Source organism: Physeter macrocephalus, chromosome 11 (genome assembly GCF_002837175.3).
Source record: "Physeter macrocephalus isolate SW-GA chromosome 11, ASM283717v5, whole genome shotgun sequence".
In the NCBI taxonomy this organism is placed as follows: Eukaryota; Metazoa; Chordata; class Mammalia; order Artiodactyla; family Physeteridae; genus Physeter; species Physeter macrocephalus.
Window position 1 is genome coordinate 118,926,597 of NC_041224.1, and position 19,627 is coordinate 118,946,223.

General features: G+C 37.3%; 1 protein-coding gene across 7 annotated transcripts in view; it reads right to left on the reverse strand.

The window, feature by feature from the left end:
- Window positions 1–10,208, reverse strand: part of RALGAPA1 (Ral GTPase activating protein catalytic subunit alpha 1) — a 222,367-nt gene extending 212,159 nt beyond the window's left edge. For 3 of the 7 annotated variants that reach the window (XR_003681899.2, XR_003681898.2, XM_028495728.2), the window contains exon 1: window positions 9,677–10,208. Coding sequence is in view for 5 of the 7 variants with exons in the window: in XM_028495728.2 (XP_028351529.1) it covers window positions 9,677–9,782 (106 nt within the window). In the remaining 2 variants the exon portion in view is untranslated. The remainder of the gene's footprint in view (window positions 1–9,676) is intronic. The other 4 variants (XM_007113236.4, XM_055088385.1, XM_055088388.1 and 1 more) reach the window with 3 other exon arrangements.
- Window positions 10,209–19,627: the final 9,419 nt, after the last annotated feature.

The window sequence follows — 19,627 nt, forward strand, 5'->3', positions numbered from 1 at the left end:
TACCCTGATAACAGAACCAGACAAAATCACTACAGAGAAAGAAGAAAAAAAAAAAGAAAACAAAAGAACGTTACAGGCCAATATACCTGAAAAACATAGATCCTCAACAAAACATTGGCAAACCAACGCAACAATATATTTAAAAGGATCATAATCATGATTAAGCAGGATTTATTCCAGGCATGCAAGAATGGTTCAAACATCACAAATTAACCAATGTGATTCACAGATTAACAAAATGAAGGTTAAAAGTCATATGATCATCTCAACAGATACAGAAAAAGCATTTTTAAAAAACTCAACATCACATTCATAATAAATACTCTCAACAAACTGGGTATAGAGGGAATGTATTGCCACATAATAAAGGTCATATATGACAAGCCTACAGCTAACATCATATTCAATGGTGAAAAGCTGAAAGAGCAAGGTGCCCACTCTCATCATTCCTATTCAACACAGTATTGGAAGTCCTAGCCAGAGCAATTTGGCAAAAGAGGCGAGAAGAAGAAAAAATAAAAGCCACCCAAATCTGAAAGGAAGAAGTATACCTGTTTCTATTTGCAGATGACATGATCTGATAATATAGAAAACCCTAAAGACTCCACTAGAAAACTATCAGAATAAATGAATTCAGTACAATTACACAATACAAAAATCAACATACAAAAATCAGTTGTGTGGAAATGTAAATTTGTGCAGTCACTATGAAAAATAGTATAAAGGTTCCTCAAAAAGTTAACAATAGAAGGACTTTCCTGGCGGTCCAGTGGTTAAGACTCCGCGCTTCCACTGCAGGGGGCATGGTTTCAATCCCTGGTCGGGGAACTAAGATCCCACGTCAGGCGGTGTGGTCAAGAAATTTTAAAAAATAAAAAAATTGTTAAAAAAAAAAAAAGGGGGGGACTTCCCTTGTGGCACAGTGGTTAAGAATCCGCCTGCCAACGCAGGGGACACAGGTTCAATCCCTGGTCCAGGGAGATCCCACATGCCATGCAGCAACTAAGCCCACGTGCCACAACTACTGAGCCTGCACTCTAGAGCCCACAAGCCACAACTAGTGAGCCCGCGCACCACAAATACTGAAGCCCACATGCCTAGAGCCTGTGCTCCGCAACAAGAGAAGCCACCGCAATGAGAAGCCCATGCACCACAACAAAGAGTAGCCCCCACTCGCCACAACTACAGAAAGCCCACACGCAGCAATGAAGACCCAACACAGCCAAAAATTAATTAATTAATTAATTAATTAATTTTTTAAAAAAATTAACAATAGAACTACCACATGATCCAGCAATTCCACTTCTGGGCATATACCCAAAGGAAACGAAACCACTACTTTGAAGAGATATCTGCACTCCCATGTTCAGTGCAGCATTATTTACAACAGCCAAGACATGGAAACAACCTAAGTGTCTGGCAACAGATGAATGGATAAAGAAAATGTGATATATATTCGTTTGTATGGACATGTGTATGTCCACACAAAGGAATATTATTCAGTCAAAAAAAAAAGAAGAAAATCCTGTCATTTGCTACAGCATAGGTAGACTTTGAGGGCATCATGTTAAGTGAAATAAGACAGAGAAAGACAAATATTGTATGATCTCGCTTATATGTGAAATTTAAAGACAGCAAACTCACAGCAACAGAGAACAGAATGGTGGTTGAGGCAGGAGGTAAGGGTGGGGAAAATGGGTGAAGAGAGTGAAAAGGTATAAACTTTAGTTATAAGATAAATAAATTCTGGGGATATAATGAACAGCACAGTGACAAAGAAAAAAAACTCATCCAAACATCTCAATTCAAAGGCCGAGATTCTTAGATTAGAATAAAAATGAAAACTCAAATATATATTGCCACCAAGAAATCCACTTTATATGAAGAAACAAATAGATTAAAAAGACAGGAAAATATATACTAGTCAATGGAAGCACAAGTCTATATATTACTATCAAAGTAGATTCCAGAGTAAAGACTATTACCAAGGTTAAAGATATCATTTCGTAATGCTAAAGAACTCAATTTATCAAGAGGAAATAGTAACCCTAAATGTTTAGACACCTAATAACAGAGCTTCAAAATACATTAAGCAAAATCTGATAGAACTCAAAAAGAAACAGACAAACCCCCAATTACAGTCAGAAATTTCAGCGCCCTCCCTCAATAATTTGTAAAAACAAGGAGACAAATTCAGCAAGGATACAGGAAACCTGAACAATACTATCAAACAACTTATCCTAACTGACATTTTTCAAACACTCAACCCACCAACAGCAGAATATATACTGTTTTCAAGCAAATATGGAACATCCATCAAGTTAAAATATATTCCTGTCAAATTTTGATAAATTTTAAAGAAGTCAAGTCATAAAACATATGTTTTCTGACTATAATGAAATCAAATTAGAAATCAATAACAGAAAGATATCAGGATAATCCACCAATATCTGAAGCTAAAAAACACACTTGTAAATAACCCATGGATCAAAGAAGAAACAAAAGGGAAGTTAGAGTGCATTTTGGACCTAGCTGTAAATGAAAATACAAAATACCATAATTTGTGGGATGCTGTTTAGGGGAAAATTTATATCACCAAATGCCTACATTAGAAAAAGGTCTCAAATCAATAACCTCAGTTTACACTTTAAGAAGCCAGAAAAAGAGCAAATTAAATTAAAACTAAGCAGAAAAAGGGAATAATAAAGACCAAAGCAGAAATCAATGAAATAAAAACAGAAAAACAGAGAAAAATCAATGAAGCCACAAACTGGTCCTTCTAGACAATCAATAAAAGAGATAAGCCTCCAGCCAGAGTGATCAGGAAAGAAAAACAAATTAGGAATAAGAGGGATGACATCATCACAGATTCTATAGCTATCAAAGGACAATAACGGAGCATTATGAACAACTTTATACCTATAAATTTGACAACTTATATGAAATAGGAAAATCCCTTGAACGATACAAACTACCAATGTTCTCTCAAGAAGAAACAGATAACCTGAACAGCCCTCTATCTATTAAAGTAGTTAAAAACCTTCCCTCAAAGAAAACTCCATATCTAGATGGCTTCATTGGTGAATTCTACCAAACATTTAAGGAAAAAAAAATGATACCAATTTTACATGAACAATTCCAGAAAACTGAAAAGAAAGGAATGCTTCTCAATTAATACTATGAGGCTAACATTACCTGTTATAAAGAAGCAAAAACATTAGAAGAAAAGTAAAGACCAATATCCCTCATAAACATAATTACAAAATTACAAACGTTTTAGAGTATCAAATCCAACAATATATTAAAAAAATCACAAGATATCACAATCAACTTAGGTTTGCAGAGGACTGCAGAGTTGATTTAACACTTGAAAATCCATGACTATAATTTATCACATTAACAGAATGAAAAAAAATTTTTAAACCTGTTAACCTCAATAGAAACAGAAAAAGCAGTTGACATATCTAATAACTATTCTTGATGAAAACTCTCAGCAAACTAGAAAGGGAATAAAACTTTCTCAACATGACAAAGGGCATCTACAAAAAACCTACAATTAACATCATATTGTATGGTAAAAAACTGATCACTTTACCCTTAAGATCAAGAAAAAGACAAGGATGTCCACTCTCACCACTTCTATTCTACACTGTGCTAGAGATTCCAATAAGTTCAACACAAGAAAAAGATATAAAGGCATCCAGGTTAAAAAGAAGCAAGACCATCTTTATTCACAGACAATGAGATCATGTATGTAAAAAAAAAAAAATCCCATGAAATCTATAAAATACTAATAAGTGAGTTTAGCAAGGTTTCAGGATACAAGCTCAATATACAAAAATCAACTGCATTTCCTTTTACTAGCGATCAGAAATAGTCATGAAGGGGCTTCCCCAGTGGTGCAGTGGTTAAGAGTCCGCCTGCCAGTGCGGGGGACATGGATTCGATCCCTGGTCTGGGAAGACCCCACATGCCACAGAGCAATTAAGCCCATGCGCCACAACTACTGAGCCTGAGTCTAGAGCCCGCAAGCCACAACTACTGAGCCCACGCGTCTAGAGCCCGTGCTCAGCAACGAGAGGCCACCTCAATGAGAGGCCCACGTACTGCAATGAAGAGTGGCCCCTGCTCACAACTAGAGACAAGCCCGCGTGCAGCAACGAAAACCCAACGCAGCCAAAAATAAAATAAATAAAATAAATTTTTTAAAAAAATGGTCATGAAGATATCATTTACAACAGTATTGAAAGTAGAAAATATTTAGGGATAAGTGACAAAAGATGTGTAAGACCTGTAGATTAAAAAGTATAAAACGCTGCTAGAGAAATTAAAGAAGCCCTATATAAAATGAAGAAACATACCTTCTTCATGAGTCAGAGAATTCAATATTGTCAATTTTTCCCAAAGTGACCTACAAATTCATCACAATCCCGATCAAAACCCCAGCAAGAATTTGTTTGTTTGTTTATTTATGAGAAATTGACAAGCTAATCTTAAAACTCATATGGGAAGGTAAAGGACCTGGCATAGCTCCCTCCCCCTGCTCCAAAAAACCACAAACCTTTGAAAAAGAAGAACAAAGTTGGAGGGACAACACCATCTAATTTCAAGATTTATTATCAAGTTACGGTAACAACAACAAAAAAAGCCACTGTGGTACAGGCATCAACACAGACAAATAGATCACCAGAACAAAACAGAGCCCCAAAATAGATCCATACATATATAGACAACTGAGTTTTGGAAAAAGTACAAAGGCAATTCAGTGGAGAAAGGGCAATCGTTTTCAACAAATGGTGCTGGAAAATTTGGATATCCATATGCAAAAAAATAAACTTCAATCCATACCTCAAACCATATTTGCAGAATTAACTCAAGATGGATCACAGACCTAAATATAGATCCTAAAATTTTAAAACTCTAGAGAAAACATAGGAGAAAATTTTTGTGACCATGACTTTGGGCAAAGATTTCAGATACAACACCAAAAGCATGAACCATAAAAGAAAAACTTGATATATTGACTTTATCAAAATTAAGAATTCCTACTCCTTCTAAGAAAATAAGAGAATTAAAAGACATCCAAAGACTAGGGGGAAAAAAAATCTTTGCAAATCATGTATCTGATAAAGTACTTATTTCCAGAATATATACAGAATTTTCCAAACTAAATAAGAAAGCAAAAAACAATTTAAAAATAGGTGAAAGATTTGAACTTGATTTCATCAAAGAAGTTATACAATGGCAAATTAAGCACATGAAAAGAAGCTCAATGTTATTAGATATCAGGGAAACACTAATTATATCCACTACATAACTTATTATAGTGGCTGACAAGAAAAAGAAATACCATACCAAGCAGTGTTGGTGCATTTGTGGAGGAACTAGAACTCTCACATACTGCTTGTAAGGATGTAAAATGGTAAAAAACCAAAAAACAGTGTATCAGCTTCTAAAAAGAAACACACAACTGCCATAGGATCCATCCATGCCATTCCTAAGTATTTATTCCAAGAGAAAAGAAAGCATATGTCTATATAACAGGTACATCTCACAGCAGTTTTATATGGAATAGTCCAAAACTGAAAACCCACATGTCCATCAACATGTGAATGGGATAATCAAATTATAACATATCCATACAATGGAATATTACTCAGCAATAAGAGCAAAGTACTATAGACACACCACCACAAAACAAATACTGAGGAATTTCAAAGTATGCTGAGTAGAAGAAACCAATCAAAAAAGAGTAAATACTGTTAATTCCATATATATATAAAATACAAACTAATGTAGAGGAGAGCAGATCAGTAGTTGCCCAGGGAAGGGGTAGGATGGCAGGCAAGTAAGGGTGAGCGGAAGGGATTACAAAGGGGCAAAAGGAAACTTTGGGAGGTTACAGATATATTTATTTTCTTGATTGTCTATGTTCCTAATCTTGATTGTCATGATGGCTTCACAAGGTATATGTATATCAAAAATATGTATATGTATAGGTATATGTATGTACTCAATTACCCCAATGTTCATAGCAGCATTATTTACAACTGCCAAGACATGGAAACAACCTAAGTGTCCATCAATGGATGAACGGATAAAGAAGATATGGTGTATGTACACAATGGAATGATACTTAGCCATAAAAAAGAATGAAATTTTGCCATTTGTAGCAACATGGGTGGATTTGGAGGGTATTATGCTAAGTGAAATAAGTGAGAGAAAGACAAATACTGTATGATATCACTTATATGTGGAATCTAAAAAATACAAGAAAACAGTGAATATAACAAAAAAAGCAGACTCACAGATATAGAGAACAAACTAGTAGTCACCAGTGGGGAGAGGGAAGGGGGGAGGTGCAATGTAGGCGTAGGGGATTAAGAGGTACAAACTACTACGCATAAAATAAGCTAAAGGATATACTGTACAACATGGAGAATACAGCCAATATTTTATAACTATAAATGGAGTATAACCTTTAAAAATTGTGAATCACTATTGTACACCTGTAACATACAATACTGTACATCACCTGCACACTTCAATTTTTGAAAAAGCATTCAATTATATGCTTTAAATATGTGTGATTTATTTTCTGTCAATTACACCTCAATAAAGCTACTAAAAAGAATGATCCAACAATAATCAATATATTTATTAGCTAATAAGCGCTTATCTTTTTTTTTAAGTTGAGAAGACTGAACTGTTACCTTGCCATACCAGAAAATTATCAATAACATTTACTCAATATCCACTTTATGCCAAGAATTATGTTAGCCACTTAGTTAGATACTAAGTTGCCTGCTAACTTACTATCATTATCTTAAGGCCATTAATTGTAAAAAAACCCCCAAAAACAAAGGGGGCAAGGGGAGAGGTCAACATGAAACTTCAGCAACTAGACAAGGCCTTATTTCTATTTTTTAATAATTCTAACTTCCAGTTCCTAAAAATCAAACACACAGCAATATCAATAAACACAGTAGATTTAAATCTAAATCCTTCAAGTTCTATAAATTCATCTGGAATTGTCCTTTAGTGGGAACACATGCCAGGACAAAGGCTTACACCAGATGTTTAAATTATGTTCTTATATATTGGGATGCAATGAATTCTATAAATACCCTGAGTGAACGGCAGTTGGATTTAAAGGTTAAAAATACAGTTTAGATGGGACCAAACAAAAATCAAAATCCTGTGTAATTGGCAATGGCCCATTGTTCTGCAAACTAGTCTCCTCACAGTGTTTACTTTATATAAAACCTGCACTTAACTTGCAAAAAGGATCTGAAGTGGCTCTCCCATCTGCAAAATGGGAGGCCTCTAAGACACCTTTCAGTCTTTGCCATTCTACTCTCTCCCACTCATTTTCTTAGGAATCACATTAATCATATTCCAAACAAAGTAACTGTAACCATTTAAAGATATAGAATATTTTATTCAATTAAATAATATGTTAGAACCAAGTGCAGGATTTGGAGGTCCATCTGTTTTTGTTCTATATTTTGACAAGGTTTACCTCAGCACCATTGACATCTGAAGCTAGAATATTGTTGTGAGGGATTATCCTGTGCGTTTCAAGATGTTTCGCAGCATACCTGCTACCCACTAGATGCCAGTAGCACCTCTCTCCAATTGTGACAACCGAAAGTGTCTCCAGACATTCTCACTGTCCCCAGGGGAGCAAAACTGTCCCCGGTTGAGAATTACTGTTCTAAAATGAGTGCAGTAATCACTCCGTATGGACCTCCTCCACTCACGGGGCAGGGAGTATCTGAAAGCACAAAGTCCTCCATTTGAAGGTTCTTAAGGATATTTTAAATGTTTATGTACAGTATATGCTCCATTTAAAAATAAATAAAATAAATTTCTAAAAAGCAAAGGGTTTTTAAAAAAAAACTGTTTTGTTTTCAAACTGAGAAAGCTAGGCACTATAAAATATCTGATATGTATGACCTCTTAATTTAGACCACGTCTCCAAGGTGGAAAAAAAACTTCTATGCCAAAGAAGTATATATGAACCATTTCTTAACCATTCCATAACCAAAGAACTGTGGCAGTTAATTTAGGAAACGTCAATACTCTATTGGAACTCAACTTCATAGCTCTGCCATTACCCAGCCTACAGTTTGTCCCAAGTAGGTATCAAATTCCATTAAGTTTTCAATTTCAAACTGCCATTATCTGTGATAAACCTCCTACATCCACACATTAACCTTCCCTGTCTCAGTCTCCTAGCCAAATTTTTCTTCAACAGCTTAACTCTCAAGTAGAATTTAAATAAAAAGATGACAATCTCAACTATATTTAGAAGATTTATATTTTCTTGAAAATATCTTTTTACATTGCTAAACTGGATTTAACTGCTTTCTTACAATTCCACAGGAATAAACACAATTTACTTGTGATATAGATTTGCTGCCATCAATATAGAAAGAGTAAAAATCAAACTGGAGACATGAAATCTGGGTTCCAGTTCTGGCTCTGCCTCCTAGTAGCTAGATGACCACTTAACATTCCCAAACTTCAGCTTTCTCATTTGTAAAAAATGTAGGATAACAATTTAACTAACTCTAAAGTTATTGTGAGGATTAATTATAATTTATGTGAAGTCATTCTGTAAACAGTAAAGTACCATACAAATGTTAGGTATTGGTGTTATCCTGTTGGTATGAGAAAACCATATAGTAGAGAAACACATGCACCTCAAATAAAAGACTTATGTCACTGAATAAACGTCATTTTTCAAAATGAACATTCTTTAGGAAGAGAGCCTGAGATGATAAACTCTCAACTAGGATTCAGACATCTGGGTTCTAAGCTCAGTTCTGCCATTAACTCTCTGCATCAACAAAGGCAAACTAACTTTCCTCTTCACCTCAAATTTCATCTAAAAAGATCCAAGTATTGGACCAGTTGTTCCATAAGTATTATTACAGCCCTTACCAGCCCGAGAAATGACCAAGCGTCCAAAAAATTCCTTTAACACCATATCCACAACTCAAAGATCAGTTTGGTCGGCCAGCAAAACAGAGGGCAACAGACGGTAAGAAAATTTTAATTAAAAATAGAATTCTATATAATTTACGAAAAGCAAAGGAAGCTATAAACTACCTTGTTTTCTATAATTAGTAATAGTTCCACCTCTCAATGACAGTGATTATGAACAAGGTGCATTAACAAGGGCGGGTCTCTTTCCCACAAGCTTTTTGGGAACCACCCATTTCCCAAAGAGGTATAACTGCTTCCTCTTTGCTCTCCTTAGCCAAGAAACTTGAAAGATTAAGGCTTATATTGTCTGAGATTTTTTTTTTTCATTTCACTTGGGTGGGGATGGCGGTAGTCATCTGACAAACATATCCTATAAACACCAATATCCGCAACACCAAGTCTCCCGAAAGTCTAAAAATAATCTAAGTCTTTAGAGTAATAAGTGTTTTTTAAAAAGAGTTCGGGTTATTAACTCAAAATGAGAAAACCCCGTGTTAGTGTGACTAGTGTTTGCCAACTGCCAAGGGTTCCCTTCCCCAAATTATCCGCCCTCCCGCGTCTCTGCAGAGGCGACGCCTCGCCCTCTACTCCCGCATCGCGCCAGGGCGGAGGGAGAGTCCCCAGGGGCTCCCGGGAGAGCGAAGGCCGGACAACCCGGGCGCCACCACCCCTCGCCCCTCACCGATGACAATGCGCAGGTGCTTGAGGCGGGTCAGCGCGTCCTTCTTGGTGTCCAGCACCTTCTGGGTAGACTTCTTCACGTCTCCGTGCGGCTTCTTGGAGAACATCCTGCCTCCGCCACGGCCGACTCCGGGCCCCTCCCGGCCCGGTCCCGGCGGCGGAAAGTGGAGGGAACGGGCGGGGGGGAGACTAGCGTGAGCGGCTCATTCACTCCCCAGCCTTGCGGGCCCCGGCGCGGCCGACTCCTCCCAGATCCAGGGCAGGGCCGCCACCTCCACCCGCTTCGCGCGGCGGCTGCAAAGCACCTTCGGCTCCGGCTCCAATATGGCGGCTCCCCTCTCCCAGCCCTGCACGGAGCAAAGGAGACCCAGGCGGGTCGACCGCCTTCGCCGCCACCGCGGCCGCCGCTCGCCGCCACAGGCCGGGGCCCGGTACCCAGGACCCGGAGCCGCGGAGGTGGGGCTCTCGGCGGCAGCGGCACCACTCTTCTCTCCCTGAGGCCCCCTTAAGGTTAAAGATTCTTTAGCAGCTTAGACTCTGTAGAGGCCGACACGGAGACTGAGCGTGGTGATGGGGTTTCACGACTTTGCCGTCGGTGGCGAATGGTCCCCGTGGCAACCGCCTTCTGACGTCAAGGGTTCTTGACGTCATGCCAGCGTGAGATCACCCGTGACATTACCCACCTTTAGTTTCCTGTGTAAGCAGCCAGAGGAGGAGCCCGAGAAAGTCAGGGAAGATAATTCCTGCGTGCGCTGTTGTAAGCATAGTGACTCCTAGACAAGCTCCCCGAGTAGTTTTTGTTTTTAAAGGTCCTCCTCCTATCTCTGCTGTTTACTATGTAAATTAAGAAGTAACTTAAGAAAATAGCACCAAAACAGATGTGCAGTATATTTTAGGTGCCAATTCTGAAGGCTTTGGTTGTAACACCCCTTCATTTCCTTAATTTGAGTTTTGTTTAAAGGATTTTTGTTTGTTTTGCAAAGTGATGATTTACAATTTACTGTAGTATAGAGACTTGTAGGGTTATAGTACCTCCTCTTGGTAAAAATTCTCTTGCACAAATAAATGAATTCTCCCAAAAGCATGCCGTAACAGAAAGAAAAATTACAGGGAAAAGAAATCTGAATAACTTTAAGCATTAATTTTCTTGATATGTAGAATTCACAAATCCAGGAGAAAATTGCTAAGGTACAGGTAGAAAAGTTAGTAAGGACGTGAAAAAAAAAATCACAGAAGTCTATACTCAACTAAAATGTGAAAAATGTTCACACTCACGGATAATTTTTAAAAATCAGATTAAAACAATGTTTCTTTTTAAGCAAATTTTAAACAGCTTTATTGAGGTATACTTGATATACAATAAACTGCACATTTTCGAATTGTACAGTTTGGTAAGTTGGACATTTGCATACATCCATGAAAACATAAGCACAATCAAAATATTGATCACGAAGGGGCCTCTTGCCCCTTTGTAATCCTTCCCTTCCACCGCCTCACCTCTGGTGCACCAGCAACCACTGATCTGCCTTCTGTCACCCGGAATTTGCATTTTCTAGAGTTTTATAGACGTGTAAGCATACAGTATACGCTTTTTGTCTGGCTTCTTGCGCTCAATATAGTTTAATTTTTAATAATGAAATATTTTATCAGTCAAAATAGGAAAGTTTGTTTTTAAATTAGCCATCATACCGCTGGTAAAGGCAGCAGCAGACACTCCTATTGCTTGCTAGAAAGAAGCGGTAATTACTACAAAATTTGGCATTATGTATCAAGACACTTAAAAATGTTTATATATACTTTGATTCATTAGTTTCACGTTTAGAACCCTACTCTAAAATATCAGAAAAGGGAAAAATATTTATGTAAAAATATTAAAGCATGATTTATAACACTGAAAGATTGGAAACTGTGAATGCCTATCAGAGAGGAGATAAACATCCAGTAGATGGAATGACATACAGCCATGAAAATTATGAATATGAAGACTTTTTAATGACATGGAAAATACTCAAGAAAATATTAAGTGAAAAAGCAATATAAAGCTGAAAATATGTTATCAAAACTGTGAAAGAAATTATGCATACAAAATGTAGTTAGAAAAAAGATTCAAAAAAATCCAAACTTGTGATTATATCTGCAAAGTTAAATCACAGGTGATTTTAAATTATTTTCTTTATAATTTGCTTAGTTTTTTTTTTACTAAAATTTTTTACTATATTGCTTTCACAACTTAAAAAACAGAAGTCTTTTTAAAGAAAATTAAGAAAATCTAATGTACCAATTTTAAGCTCACAAAACAAATTAAGATGTATGTGTAGGAATAGAAACTCCTTGAAAACAAAGGCTTTAAAAAAAAATTATCATATGTCCTACTATGGTATCGAATAAATATTTGTTGATTTTTAAATTATGTTTACATTACAAAATGGTCTCTTTTGGTAGTATAAGAGTCATCCAACCCCATGATTCTGACTATCATTTATTTGGTAGCCAGATAGGACTACCTGTGTCCCTATCTGTAACCCAAGTCTCTTTTCGGAGCTTCCACGAGCTACTCAGATTCAATACATACAAAACTCGTCATCATTGTCCTCCCCCCTCCCAAACCTGATGTTCCTCCTTCATCAGATATCTTCACAGATATTACCACTATCCTCTCAGTTTTTCAATCCAAAAACTACTATCATCTTTTTTGGGGGGGCGCTGTGTTGGGTCTTCGTTGCTGTGCACAGGTTTTCTCTAGTTGCGGCGAGCAGGGCCTGCTCTTTGTTGCCCTGCGCGGGCTGCTTATTCCGTGGCTTCCCTTGTTGCGGAGCATGGGCTCCAGGTGCTCGGGCTTCAGTAGTTGCAGCACGTGGGCTCAGTAGTTAAAGTGCGTGGGCTCTAGGGTGCACAGGCTCAGTAGTTGTGGCTCGTGGGCTCTAGAGCACAGGCTCAGTAGTTGTGGTACACAGGCTTAGTTGCTCCACAGCATGTCCCAGAAGGGATCAAACCTGTGTCCCCTGCATTGGCAGGCGGATTCTCAACCACTGGGCCACCAGGGAAGTCCCAGAAACCAGTATCATCTTAAGGCTTCTTCTTCTCTCTTGTCCACTCAATTACCAAGACCTGATGATTCTACTTCCTAAATATATCTTGATTTAGTCCTCTTCTCTCCATTATCACAACCTTTGTTTAGGCTCAGGGCTTCACCATTTGTAGCCACGTATGCTAGAAACGACAGTGGTTTCCTCCACCCCCACATCTTAGTAGAGTTTGAGCATCTACTCCTTTTTAAGTAAATTTTAAGAGTTAAAAAAATAAAAAGCCCAATAGTCCTCTCTTCTTGCAATCAGTACTTGAATATTTGTGTTAATGAAGAAAAGATGTGGCATGGATAAATCAAGACATCATTTCTTTTTCTTTTCTTTTCTTTTTTTTTGGTATAGTTTATGGTTTATGGATACATGTTTGCTTAAAGATATATTTTATAGTTAGGAAATGCACAACACTTTGGATCAAAAAACAAAACCCATATTGATGGACTAACTTCAAAGAAGCTATAAACATGTCCAGATTTTATACCTTGCTCCCGCTTCATAGGGATTATAACCAATCCCTAAGTTTGTTAAGATGATACAGGAAAAGCAGACCTAGACTGTTGCTCTTTCTAAACTTACTGAAGTGGAAATTAAAAAAAGAAAAAAAGTAATTAGCCACATTGATTGCAATGGATATTTGTTGGCTTTCTACCTTCTGATAATCATACCCAGATTTTCCTTTGGAAAGCCACCCCTCTCTTGGTCTCATTTGATCTCCTGCCACACTGCCCCCTTTAGACTTCAGTATTCTAGCACCCTGGGCAAAGCAAGTGTGTTAGGGATGGGCACATGACCAGGTCAGTCTAATAAAACTCTCTCCTACAACTGTTGGAAAAGAGAAGCTCTTTTTTTTCCAGGATGAAGTCCTGGAACTGCTAGGAACCAACATGTGAAAAGAATCTGCTGGGAATAAAGCCAACACTCTGAGAACAGAGGGTATATTTAAAAGGAGAGTAAGTCTTGAACTGCTTGGGCATTTGGTTCCAACTTGCCTGAAGTACCATGATCTTTTCTATTTCACAGGTCAGTGTAGTCCTTATTTTGCTTAACCCAGTTTCAGTTGGGTTTCAGTAACTTGCAATATGAAAAGTTCCTGACTTACACATTTTAAAGATATCCTGCTAGGCTGAATATGGAGTCGAAATTTTAAAAGAAAGAAAAAAAAAAGAACTGCTTGAAAACAATATTGCAGCCCTCTTCTGAAGTCCTCCAGCAGCACTTGCTTCTTCTCTACCATGACACTCACCATACTCTATGTTATAGTCATTCTATGCTTCATCTCCCTTATATTAGGCTGTAATCTCTCTTTAAGGCAGTTTTAAAAATTTTTCCTACGTTGCATAATTCCAGGCTCCAAGAGTTGCTTTCTCTCCCTCTTTCCCTCTCTGTCTTTTTCTCTCTCTGTCTGTTTCTCTCTTTCTCTGCTCTCTCCAGAAGTACCTGGCATGAGGTAGGCACTCAATACATATTTATGGAAAGAATGAGTAAATACTAGGCATTCAGTATATGCTTACTGAATTTATGCAAATATAATAGAGTTGCTGTTTCTGCAGTCAATTCGAGAATAGTCCTCTGCTGGAGAGGATGGTGGAAGAAGGACAAAGAAGGGAGAAACAGTGCTCAATAGGGGCAGACCAGAACATAAGCAAAGCCAGTCTTTTACCTTTCACGTTTTGATTCACAGGGAAATGTGTTCTATGTTTCCTTAGGGTTTGAGGTAGAATTTTTAAAAAACTTTTATGTTGATCTATTTCAACTGTGAGGGTTAAATAGCTTTTAGGGTCTTAAAATATTAGAATGAGGTACATGGTTGAGACAAGAATAAAGATGCAAGGAATAGGGAAAAAGAAAAGTAGTCTTTATTAAATATTTCCATGATTTATCCATGAAAATGAAAATAAGTTTTGGTTCCCAGAGACTCAAGCAGAAAGATAAACTTAGAGGCTAACATTTTGGGCAATTCATTCTGTCATAAATCTATTATCAAGAATCTTTTCACGTACTATTTATGTGGTTGGGTTTTTTTGTCCCCACCACGTGGCATGCGGAACTTCCCCGCCTAGGGATTGAACCCATGCCCCCTGCTTTGGCAGAACAGAGAATTAACCACTGGACCATCAGGGAAGTCCTGTGTTTTCTTTCTTATATATATATTTTTCTACTTGCTGTATCATATCCCAGTTGTTTTGTTTTGTTTTTTGCTGCAAACAACAACAAAAAGATTTTAAGAAGAGCTATATGTTTTCAGCAAAATTAATCTTGCTTTCCTTTTCTATTATTTGTATACTTTTTTTTCCTCTTTCCCTATTTGTACCTTATATAAACATGGCTATGCTGTTGGTTTTTCCTCTGAAAAGAAAAATTCAAGATATCCTATTACATTGATGGAGTCACCCAAAGAATCTGCAATAGCTGGGGAAAAAATCGGTAAAATTCTGAATGGTATAAATTGAAATTGTTCTTGGAAACTTTCTTCTGTAAGATAATTTCATTAAGAGTGAGTCTGCTTGTGTGCAGACCTGCTTTCCTCACCCAGATCAATAGCCCTGTCCAAAACACAATGAAATATTTGATTAGCATAGAAAAATTTAAAAATTCAGCTAAGAAGAGAGCTGTAAGACTTTTGCCAAAATTATGTCAAAAAACCCCAATACTTTGCTTAATAGTAGCTTATTGCAATGACAATATATCTTTTTTTTAAAAGTTTTTTCATTTCCCACGTGCATGGCTTGTATATTTGTATCATCAAAGTTACAGAGCTTGTTTTGAGGTATGATATAGTGGGAACATAAATGAATTATTCAAGGGATTTGGGTTCTAGTTCCTCTCAGCATCAGTTTTTCATTAGTAAAGTCAGGATAAGGTATGCTCTCAGTGATTTGTGAAATTCAGGAAATAATAGTGTTTTCAGTCGTGATCTTTAGAATTAGATAGATCTAAATTGGACCTTTGATTTTAAAACTTACTTTCTCAGGGATCTCTGGCATATAGTTTAGTCTCTCTGAGCCTCAGTTTCCTCATATGTAAACCACATCATTAATTGTGATAATTAGGTAAGAAATGGTATGGAAAGTTACTTCTAAAATGGCTGACACATCTTATAATGCTCCTCTCCTTTCCTTCATAGCCTTTTTTTTAAAACATCTTTATTGGAGTATAATTGCTTTACAATGTTGTGTTAGTTCCTGCTGTATAACAGTGAATCAGCTATATGTATACATATATCCCCTCCCTCTTGAGCCTCCCTCCCACCCTCCCTATCCCACCCCCCTAGGTGGTCAAAAGGCACTGAGCTGATCCCCCCGTGCAATGAAGCTGCTTCCCGCTAGCTATCAATTTTATATTTAGTAGTGTATGTATGTCAGTGCTACTGTCTCACTTCGTTCCAGCTTACCCTTCCCCCTCCCCGTGTCCTCAAGTCCATTCTCTATGTCTGCATCTTTGTTCCTGCCCTGCCCCTAGGTTCTTCAGAACCATGTTTTCTTGCATTCATCTGTTGATGGACAGTTAGGTTGCTTCCATGTCCTGGCTATTGTAAATAGTGCTGCAATGAACATTGGGGTACATGATTCTTTTTGAATTATGGTTTTCTCAGGGTATATGCCCAGTAGTGAGATTGCTGGGTCGTATGGTAGCTCTGTTTTTAGTTTTTTAAGGAACCTCCATACTGTTCTCCATAGCGGCTGTATCAATTTACATTCCCATCAACAGTGCGAGAGGGTTCCCTTTTCACTACACCCTCTCCAACATTTGTTGTTCGTAGATTTTTTGATGATGGCCATTCTGACTGGTGTGAGGCAATACCTCATTGTAGTTTTGGTTTGCATTTCTCTAATGATCAGTGATGTTGAGCATTCTTTCATGTGTTTGTTGGCAATCTGTATATCTTCTTTGGAGAAATGTCTATTTAGGTCTTCTGCCCATTTTTGGATTGGGTTGTTTGGTTTTTTGATATTGAGCTGCATGAGCTGCTTGTAAATCTTGGAGATTTCTGTCAGTTGCTTCATTTGCAAATATTTTCCCCCATTCTGAGGGTCGTCTTCTCATCTTGTTTATGGTTTCCGACTTAGAGATTAATCCTTTGTCAGTTGCTTTGTTGGCAAGTATTTTCTCCCATTCTGAGGGTTGTCTTTTTGTCTTGTTTAGGGTTTCCTTTGCTTTGCAAAAGCTTTTAAGTTTCGTTAGGTCCCATTTGTTTATTTTTGTTTTTATTTACATTTCTCTAGGAGGTGGGTCAAAAAGGATCATGCTGTGATTTATGTCATAGAGTGTTCTGCCTATGTTTTCCTCTAAGAGTTTTATAGTGTCTGGCCGTACATTTAGGTCTTTAATCCATTCTGAGTTTATTTTTCTGTATGGTGTTAAGAAGTGTTCTAGTTTCATTCTTTTACATGTACCTGTCCAGTTTTCCCAGCACCACTTATTGAAGAAGCTGTTTTTCTCCATTGTATACACTTGCCTCCTTTATCAAAGATAGGGTGACTGTATGTGCGTGGGTTTACCTCTGGACTTTCTATCCTGTTCCATTGATCTATATTTCTGTTTTTGTGTCAGTACCATACTTTCTTGATGACTGTAGCTTTGTAGTATAGTCTGAAGTCAGGAAGTCTGATTCCTCCAGCTCTGTTTTTCTTTCTCAAATTGCTTTGGCTGTTTGGGGTGTTTTGTGTTTCCATACAAATTGTGAAATTTTCTGTTCTTGTTCTTGAAAAATGCCATTGGTAGCTTGATAAGGATTGCATTGAATCTGTAGATTGCTTTGGGTAGTATAGTCATTTTCACAATGTTGATTCTTCCAATCCAAAAACATAGTAGGGCTTCCCTGGTGGCGCAGTGGTTGCGCGTCCGCCTGCCGATGCAGGGGAATTCTTTCATCAGTGTCTTACAGTTTTCTGCATACAGGTCTTTTGTCTCCTGAGGCAGGTTTATTCCTAGGTAATTTATTCTTTTTGTTGCAAAGGTAAATGGGAGGGTTTCCTTAATTTCTCTTTCAGATTTTTCATCATTAGTGTATAGGAATGCAAGAGATTTCTGTGCATTGATTTTGTGTCCTGCTACTTTACCAAATTCATTGATTAGCTCGAGTAGTTTTCTGGTAGCATCTTTAGGATTCTCTATGTATAGTATCATGTCAACTGCAAATAGTGACAGTTTTACTTCTTCTTTTCTGATTTGGATTCCTTTTATTTCTTTTTCTTGTTTGATTGCTGTGCCTCAAACTTCCAAAACTATGTTCAATAATAGTGGAGAGAGTGGGCATCCTTGTCTTGTGCCTGCTATTAGAGGAAATGGTTTCAGTGTTTCACCATTGAGAATGATGTTGACTGTGGGTTTGTCATATATGGCCTTTATTATGTTGAAGTAAGTTCCCTCTATGCCTACTTTCTGGAGAGTTTTTATCATAAATGGGTGTTAAATTTTGTTGAAAGCTTTTTCTGCATCTACTGAGATTATCATATGGTTTTTATCCTTCAGCTTGTTAATATGGTGTATCACATTGATTGATTTGCATATATTGAAGAATCTTTGAATTCCTGGGATAAAGCCCCCTTTATCATGGTGTATGATCCTTTTAATGTGCTGTTGGATTCTGTTTGCTAGTATTTTGTTGAGGATGCTTGCATCTATGTTCAACAGTGATATTGGTCTGTAGGTGTCTTCTTTTTTTACATCTTTGTCTGGTTTAGTATCAGGGTGATGGTGGCCTCGTGGAATGAGTTTGGAAGTGTTCGTTCCTCCCTCTGCTATATTTTGGAAGAGTTTGACAGGGATAAGTGTTAGCTCTTCTCTAAATATTTGATAGAATTCACATGTAAAGCCATCTGGTCCTGGGCTTTTGTTTGTGGGAAGATTTTTTAATCACAGTTTCAATTTCAGTGCTTGTGATTGGTCTGTTTACATTCTTTATGTCTTCCTGGTTCAGTCTCAGAAGGTTGTGCTTTTCTAAGAGTTTGTCCATTTCTTCCAGGTTGTCCATTTTATTGACATAAAGTTGCTTGTAGTAATCTCTCATGATTCTTTGTATTTCTGCACTGTTAGTCGTTATTTCTCCTTTTTCATTTCTAATTCTGTTGATTTGAGTCTTCTCCCTTTTTATCTGGATGAGCCTGGCTAGTGGTTTATCAATTTTATCTTCTCAAAGAATCATCTTTTAGTTTTATTGATCTTTACTATTGGTTCCTTCTTTTCTTTTTCATTTATTTCTGATGTGATATTTATGATTTCTTTCCTTTTGCTAACTTTGGGGGGTTTTTTTGTTTTTCTTTCTCTAACTGCTTTAGGTGTAGGGTTAGGTTGTTTATTTGTGATTTTTCTTGTTTCTTGAGATAAGATTGTATTTCTATAAGCTTCCCCCCCAGAACTGCTTTTGCTGCATCCCATAGGTTTTGGGTCATCATGTTTTCATTGTCATTTGTTTCAAGGTATTTTTTGATTTCCTCTTTGATTTCTTCAGTGATGTCTTGGTTATTTAGTAGTGTATAGTTTAGTCTCCATGTGTTTGTATATTTTACAATTTTTTCCTGTAATTGATATCTAGTCTCATAGCGTTGTGGTCACAAAAGATACTTGATACGATTTCAATTTTCTTAAATTTACCAAGGCATGATTTGTGACCCAAGATGTGATCTATCTTGGAGAATGTTCTGTGAGCACTTGAGAAGAAAGTGTATTCTGTTGTTTTAGATGGAATGTCCTATAAATATCAGTTAAGTCCATCTTGTCTAAAGTGTCATTTAAAGCTTGTGTTTTCTTATTTATTTTCATTTTAGATGATCTGTCCATTGGTGAAAGTGGGGTGTTAAAGTCCCCTACTATGATTGTCAATTTCCCCTTTTATGGCTGTTAGCATTTGCCTTATATATTGAGGTACT